Below are 7,498 nucleotides of genomic sequence, written 5' to 3'. Positions count from 1 at the left end.
TGTTCACATTTAGCAATATTTATTTGGAAAAATAGTCTTGGCTAATTCCTTCATTCAAATACGGTAAAGGAAAGGGTAACATAACAATTTGTACAGTACAATCCCTCTTAAATAACATTTTCTTAAAAAAACAAAACAAAGAAAAACCATCCCATTGACCTGAAGTGCCTTTGCAAATATCATTAAAAAAAGCAACTTAAATAATCATAACAAACATCACAAGTATATAATACAAAATAAAAATAACACAAAATCATTAAATTAACTTAAATTAAATCATAATTTTAAATCATAACTTGTTTTTTTTCTTTATTTATTTTACAAAATCAGTATCAAAAAGCAACTTTCTTTTTCTTTTAATCGACACAAAGTTTTCATATCCCAAAGAAGAAAAGAACTGAACAATACTATGTCATAAAATGGTTTGGAGGGCTTAGGGAAGAAAATGCACTTCAGTTAACACAGTGATCAAGTATACATACAGTCTTCACAGGTGCAGTGATGGGCGCACAGCCCACGAGAACAGCCTTGTGAAGAACAGGCCAGTATGGCCAAACATCCACCGTTTGATGCAGTTCCTGCGCTCAGCAACGGCGTGTGGGTTAGAGAAAAGGCCTGGGTGCAAATGTTGCAAAACAAAACTCGTATATCATCGCTACGGGACAGCGTTCATTTATATTTTCTTTTTTTTCTTCTTCTTTTTTTCTTATTTTTTACAAAAACCCCACTCCCTGTTAACAGGCAGAACAGAAAGCTAAGAAGCAGTTTACTTTGAACTGTAAACTTTTTTTTTTACCCTGCCAGTTCTAATCCCACAGGCCGCCACTGCCTGCGCTTAGTTTCCAGTAGAGAACCAGCTCACTCTGAATATCAGTTAAACGTATCAGCAGCAGTCTCAAGGCGGGACACCTCCCCCTAGGTTTAGAGCAGCATCTGAAGGAGCATAAAAACTCTCCTATAGAGTAAATGAACAACGGGCAGCCCATTGGTGGCTTCTTACACCTGGGGAAACACACCAAAAAGACAGAAAATTTTAGTTTTTGTTTTTTTAAATTCCAAATGACCGCAGAAATCGTATCTCTGGCTAAGGGTCAACAAAGTAGAACTCACCTCAGTTGCAATTATACATTCGTCCTTCTCCTCTGACATCACAAACACAGATTTGTACTTGGTGTCCGCACATGCAGACATTTCTGGGGCTTTCTTTTCTGATGCATCGCTGTAGGAAGGTGAGAAAATACGTTAGATTTGTGGACATCCACAGTCTGATTTTGTGTTTGACAGACGTTTATAGCGTCAGTTATTTACCTTTTTAAACGTTTGCTGCGCTTCTCCTCAAACTCAAATGAGTCCTTGTCCTCACAGGCCGCCTCCAGCATGGCCTCCTTGGCCGCCTGCTCGTAGTTGACCTCGTGTACGAGCTTGTAATCTGCAGGCAGATGGCGGCTCTTGTAGCTGCTCCTCCCTGGTGGAGATCCTTCATCAGGGTCCCCGCTGCAGAAGTCCATCTTCTTGTTGATGTTTTTGACACCTGGCATCGGCATCACACTGATGGCCAGGTCCCTGTCACTACGGTGACAGTTGTTAGTAAGGTTATTTATTGTCTCTGCTTCGCCTACAGTTTCTACTTGGCCGACATGCTGGACTTTTGATTGCAAAAAGCCAACCAGAACAGCAGAGCCTGCCAACAGCAGCAGCACCAGCACCACCCCGGAACCAATGGCCATCCAGGGAACTTCTGACCCCCGGATGGCAGCGTGCTCTGGAAGCAAGAACTGACAGTTTCTGCCACCGTATCCATGAGCACAGGCACAGACATAACGGTTGTTTCTCTCGTGGCAGGTGGCACCGTTGTGGCAGGGGTTGTGCTCGCAGCGGCTGATCGGGGAGCTGCAGTTGCGACCCGTGTATCCCGGGGGACAAGTGCAGGTGTAGCCATCAGGACCTTCCTGGCACGTGCCACCATTCTGGCAAGGATACGAAGAACACTCATCACCAGTGTGGTCACAGTTCTGGCCGGTGAAGCCGTCTGGACACTGACACAAGTAGGAGTTCACGAGATCCACACAGCGTGCACCTGAGAATAGAGATGAAGTCATGAATGAATGAGTGTTCAGTTCGTGCAGACTGAGCATCTCAAAGACCAAACCCTTATTCTGTTTGTACTTACCATTGGAGCAGGGGCTGGAGGTGCAGTGGTCAATCTTCTTCTCACAGTTGAACCCTGCATACCCCGTGGGGCACTGGCAGAAGTAGCCTCCGTCAGGGTTGTCAGTACAGCGGCCTCCATTGGAGCAAGGCCCATCAGCACACGTCATGGCGCTTAGCTCGCAGTTGTTGCCATAGAAACCGTGAGGGCAAGTGCAGGTATATGTGTTTTCCAAATCCTGTGGGAAAAAATAGAACAGACTTGACATCAAGATCTGTGTGGTGCTGCATCTGCAGCATTTCCAGCTTGCTGCATGCTGTATGTCTTGATTTTTTTTAGGTTTAATATAATTGAAGAATGATCGAAAACAGAAAAGATAGATGAGAAGGAATGAAGGCTGATGCATTCAGGCATCACTGGTGCTGAGCCGCAGTTAACAAGATGTCTCTATTCTTATTCCAAGTTCATTTAAGAAGACCCACGAGCACTCACAGTGCAACTTCCTCCATTACGGCAGGGGTTTCCAGCACATTCGTTGACCCGAATCTCACAGCTGGCCCCAGTGAAGCCAGGCCTGCAGGAACAGGTGTAGCTGCCCTGGCCAGTGTTGCTACAAGTGGCTCCATTCATGCAGGGCTTGTGGTGAGTGCAGTAGTTGAGATCTGGAAAAAACACAGCAGCACATGTGGATTAGCCAGAGCATAACACATGGCGGGACAGCAGCAGCGGCGACAGTATGCGCTTTTGTCCTCAGGCACACTTGACTGTTTCTCTTCTGCCAGTGGTTTTTTGTTTCCTTGCCTCCTGTCTTTGCTGAAACAACTGCTGCTCTGTTACTGGAGTGTTGATGCTCTTTCGCTTCAGTCTACCTTTTTACTGGCTTGTTTGAAACCAAGTTTGTGGTTTGAATAAATGACAAACCAGTGATGGAAAACTTGCCTTCAAGAACAAGTTGTCCACATTTTGTCACCTTTCCACCAAATAAGCAGGGCATTTGTAAGTTGTTTAAGCATTAATTTGTTATCTTCCTGTTCATGAAATCTAAGTCTAAGCTGCACATAACCAGATTTTTGTTTCAAATACATTTCAAATAGTTTTTTTTATTTGTTTGTTTTTTAAAATTGTGATGCAGCCTAGATATCTGGAAAACGTCTAAGCAATCGTTGCTGTACCCTACGTGTTGTGGCTTCCTTCATCCAACAAAACCACTTCTCTCTCTGTCCCTACTTCCCAGACTCTTTCCTTACCTTGGTTGCAGAAGAGTCCACCCCAGCCCTCCTGGCAGTTGCACTGCCAGGGCTGCTGGCAGGTCCCATGGAGGCAGCCCGGATAACGAATGCACTCATCGCAGTAGCGCCCTTTGAATCCCACTCTGCACCTGTTGTTGTCCAATTAGGAGGGAACACCGGTCACTCCACTCACATTACTTCACGCAATCCACTAATTAATTAATGCCCCAGTGAACTTGTGGAGAAAACTTACTTGCACTCCCCGGGTTTCTCGCAGAACCCATGCTCTTCATCACATCCTGGCAGACAAATCGCTGTACAGGAAAACAAGAGTATGCTTTTTAGAAACATTGAGGCAACTTGTTTTTAAGATTTGCTTTTAAAGATTAAAAAATCCAAAGAAAGTAATTAAAATGAAGTAAAGCAGTGGATTCTGAACCCATTAGCTTGTCATCATGGAAGATTTTTCTGCTTAACATAGTGCAGAGACAAAGGAGGGAGTGTGTGCATGCGTGTGTGCCCCAGAGTGCACACACGCACTCACACACACAGAGGCCCTCAGCCCACCACCCTCTTTTTTTTCTTCTTCACTGCGGGTCAGAACTCTTTTATTCATTCTGTGTGTGTACACACACACATACACACACATACTCCCCTTAATGTCTCGGATTGGGGTAGATAAGAGTGGACAGCTGGCGAGTGTGTTGCCAGTGCGCGACAGCTGCTCCATTGTCTCCTCTCTGCCGGCAGCTGCCCACTTCAAACAATACCTCCCCCAACTCAGCCAATCACCGACCGGCCCACTTCGAGAGTAACGAATCGGAAGGTAGCATGTAAATTTATGGCACGCGTGAGATTATTCTCAAAAACTTTCCTTAGAATAAATCAAGTGGTCGTGTGTGTGTGTATGTGTATGTATGTGTGTGTGTGTGTGGGGTGGGGTGGGGGGGGGGGGGGGGGGGGGGGTAGGAGAGAGGAGGGGGTGCGCGTGGTGTTTACGCCCTAAATTGCCTTCTAACGGCACTCAGAGAACTTGACTATAGATACATGGAAATAAAAACTTTTTGAACTTTACCTTCACTAAAAAAACATTCAAATTGGTTTTAAATCTATCCTTTTTAAACGATTTCCTTTTAAACGGATTTCTTTACCTCTAACTTCTTTTCCTTTCTGTGTTTTTTTGTCTCTCGTCTAATCTAAATATTTTATTCTATAACGGGAAAAATCTCTGCAGCTCACGTTCAGTGCAGTACTGCCCCTTCCACCCGGCGTCGCACACAATCTCCCCGCGCTCTCCACAGGTGAAGTGGCCGAAGGCGTCATCTCTCGGCCGGCAGAACACTGAACAGCCGTCCCCGTAGTAGTGCTCATCGCACACGAATCGATAGGAGTACTTGAGTTCGGTCCTTCCCCCGGTGTGCAGGTCCTGGGACCATTCCTCTCCCACAGTCAGATGCCTCTGGGTGGTCATGGTGCTGATAACCCGGTCTGGGTTCTCTGAAATGTGCATGTAGAAGTACAAGATGAGGAGGAGAAAGTGTGTAAATGTGAAAACAACAACAACACTGAAATGTGAGATTTAGTTCCTACCCGTGGAGAGGTCGTCTTTGGAATCGGCGTGTAATGCTTCAATGATCAGCGAGAAGGTCCCCTGGGAACACAAATGGCTTCATGAGACAGGTGGCCAGCGGAGATGTGGCGATAACATCAAGTAAAGGCCCGAGGCGATTGTGCCATACACTCAATGTGCTGAATGCAAACTGCCTAACCTGATCCGATGAAACTAAATACCTGTAAACTTTGTGTGCTCTCTGAGCCTTCAAGTTGTGCGCAGGGGAAAAGGTGCTCTTTTCACGCACGCATTTACAAGAATTGGCGCGATTTCTCAGCCTTAACTCCTACTCTACATGAATGGTTGTATTTACCGGCCACGTGAAGCCGAAGTTAATCCTGATGGGGTTGGTGAACGAACTCTCCGGGATGGCATCTGGGACCTGGAATGAATTGGAGCCGAGGACGGGTGTCACAGCGCCGCCGTAGGTGCACGGGGGTTCTGGGGAAGCGTTGGGTTGATAGTGCTTGAGACAGATCCTGAAGAAGGTCTTACACTCGCACTGCTGCTGGAAAGACGAAGCCAGACCTCCTTTACAGCAGTTTTTGTTGCCTTGTACTCCCTTCTTGTTCAGAAACTCCTGCAACTTCAGCTCAAAAACTCCCGAGCAAAACCCCTGCGGAGGAAAGCGGCTTATTATCATCAAGTGCACACACAGTACCGCTTGTGTGAGAGTGCGTGTTGTGATGGGAGGGCAGGGGAGGCAGGGGGAGGGTGATGGTTCATTGTTTGGAGGGAAAATGTTTGATTTAGAAGCTTACCTGGCACAGCAACATGGACATGATGGCAAGAGTCAGCAGGATGACGCGCCCCATATTAAATAAATACATAATAAATAGTAAATAAATAGAGTAAAAAGTCTTGGGCTTGTCGTCAGGGTGCCTCCTCCTGTTCAGTCCGTCTGAGGAAGATACATTGAGCACGTTTCTGTCGCCTCACAGGGTTTTCTCATCAACTGCTGTGGATATCAGCCACGCCGTTTTCACTCATGTCCCGAGGCACAAAAAGACAAAGGATAAATCCCAAACCTTAAAAAATAAAATCACAAAACAAATGGAGTAAACTTCTGCGCTGTGTTGAAAAAGAAAAGCAGTCCTCGAAGTTCAGTTATAATCCAGTGCGTAAAGAGGAAAAAGCGAAGTGTTCCTTGTTTGTTACAGCAAGAATGTTAGGGCGAAGCTTTTTTTGTTTTGTGTGTGAAGGTCTTGGTCTAACCCAAGGACAGATTTGTCACTGGTCCAACATGCTTCTTTCTACTGCCTGATGTCTTTCCTCACTGTGAACTGTGCGTCTGTCTACAGCCAAGGCCGCCTGCAGCCTGTTATATACGGCCTGACACATGCTATGGTAATAGCATGCAAATGGACCCCCTCCTCCTGCTGCCCGACTACACCTCCCAATCTGGCTTGGCTCTCTACAATGGGATCCCATACAAGTACCCCACCACCATCCTCCTTATTCCTCCTGTAACCTCTCATACAGTGTTAATACCCGAGCTCAAATAAGGTTGTGTGGAAGTATTTAAGAAGTGAAAACTTCTGTAAGACTCCTACACAGGACAAGACGGGAGACAAGATTAATTAATACATGTTTTCTGCTAACACTAAACAGGAAAACTTAACATTCAAGCGGTTAAGAAGACATAAGAAGAAGAAAAAGAATTGGGCTGACTTTTGGTTGTTGGTCTTTTGACATCACAGACCCTCTCCTATATATGAAAAACAAACTAAAGGTGTTAAAGCGGTAATATGGATATGTTCTATACACCTTTTAAAAGTTTTCAGCATCGTACAGCTGCCAGATTTCCCCCTGCGCTGTGGACGACATGCGGCTGAATTGATCCATCCAGCTGTTGCATCACTGCACCAGCTCCTTTGTTGTGGGCGTCCTAAGATGTTTTGGATGCAGTGCCAATTAACAGTGTGAAGCTGATTCAAAAATCTCCCCCAAAAAGAAAGAAAAAGCGTTTCCTGGTCAAACTCTGACTCAGTTAATTGTTTTTCAGCCCACCTCCCCCCTTTTCTCTTCCTTCTCCCCTTCTTTCTCAGCATACACACACGCTCTAAATTTTGGTATTTGTATCTGTGGGAAGAATTTGATGCTTTGAATTGACTGAAAAGACTGAAGAAAACATTCCTTGGCAGAGCTGCGCAATGAGGTAAACGACATGAGGGGCTGGACTCCTGCTTTTCTACTTTGCTCTCGCCTTCTTCTCTTTCTTCACACTAGGATGAAAAAAAGAGACCGTGTTTGGGTGCTTATAGGTGGCAGTGTGTGTGCGTGCACAGAGGCGCGCGCGCACCGTAGTCGCTCGCGTGGCCAACATAAGGGGGAACTTTTGTTGTTGTGTGTGGTGGAGGAATAAGTTTGCTCTCTCTCTCTCCCCCCTCAGCTGTATGGTAATTCGACCAGCACCTGCTCTCTTCTCCTCAATAACAGCGCGTGTACGCCTCACTTGGCTGAGCGTGCGCGCACACATCTAACACACAATACTCTCCCTGGGCGCGT

At 45.9% G+C, this 7,498-nt stretch overlaps 1 protein-coding gene across 1 annotated transcript; it reads right to left on the bottom strand.

Annotated features, from left to right (window-relative positions):
• Positions 1-7: 7 nt before the first annotated feature.
• On the bottom strand, positions 8-6,278 carry dla (deltaA). The gene is made up of 11 exons (XM_004571799.3): positions 5,752-6,278; positions 5,304-5,606; positions 4,969-5,029; positions 4,618-4,875; positions 3,632-3,692; positions 3,397-3,527; positions 2,642-2,811; positions 2,171-2,387; positions 1,309-2,077; positions 1,111-1,219; positions 8-1,002 (listed from the first exon to the last, which is right to left on the bottom strand). The coding sequence occupies exons 1-11, from the start codon at positions 5,818-5,820 to the stop codon at positions 997-999; spliced, it is 2,154 nt and encodes a 717-aa protein (XP_004571856.1). The 5' UTR covers positions 5,821-6,278; the 3' UTR covers positions 8-996.
• Between the last annotated feature and the right edge of the window lie 1,220 nt (positions 6,279-7,498).

This window comes from Maylandia zebra, linkage group LG6, assembly GCF_041146795.1.
Source record: "Maylandia zebra isolate NMK-2024a linkage group LG6, Mzebra_GT3a, whole genome shotgun sequence".
NCBI classification, from domain to species: domain Eukaryota; kingdom Metazoa; phylum Chordata; class Actinopteri; order Cichliformes; family Cichlidae; genus Maylandia; species Maylandia zebra.
The sequence above is the reverse complement of the archived record's forward strand: the minus strand, read 5'-3'. Positions and strand labels throughout refer to the sequence as shown.

Excerpts from the sequence above, each read along its gene's own strand:
- dla (XM_004571799.3), bottom strand. The coding sequence starts at position 5,820 with ATGTATTTATTTAATATGGGGCGCGTCATCCTGCTGACTCTTGCCATC. Across the intron at positions 5,030-5,303 it reads ACTTCGGCTTCACGTGGCCG|GGGACCTTCTCGCTGATCAT; the intron begins GTAAATACAACC and ends TTGTGTTCCCAG. Across the intron at positions 2,078-2,170 it reads CTCCAGCCCCTGCTCCAATG|GTGCACGCTGTGTGGATCTC; the intron begins GTAAGTACAAAC and ends CTCTATTCTCAG.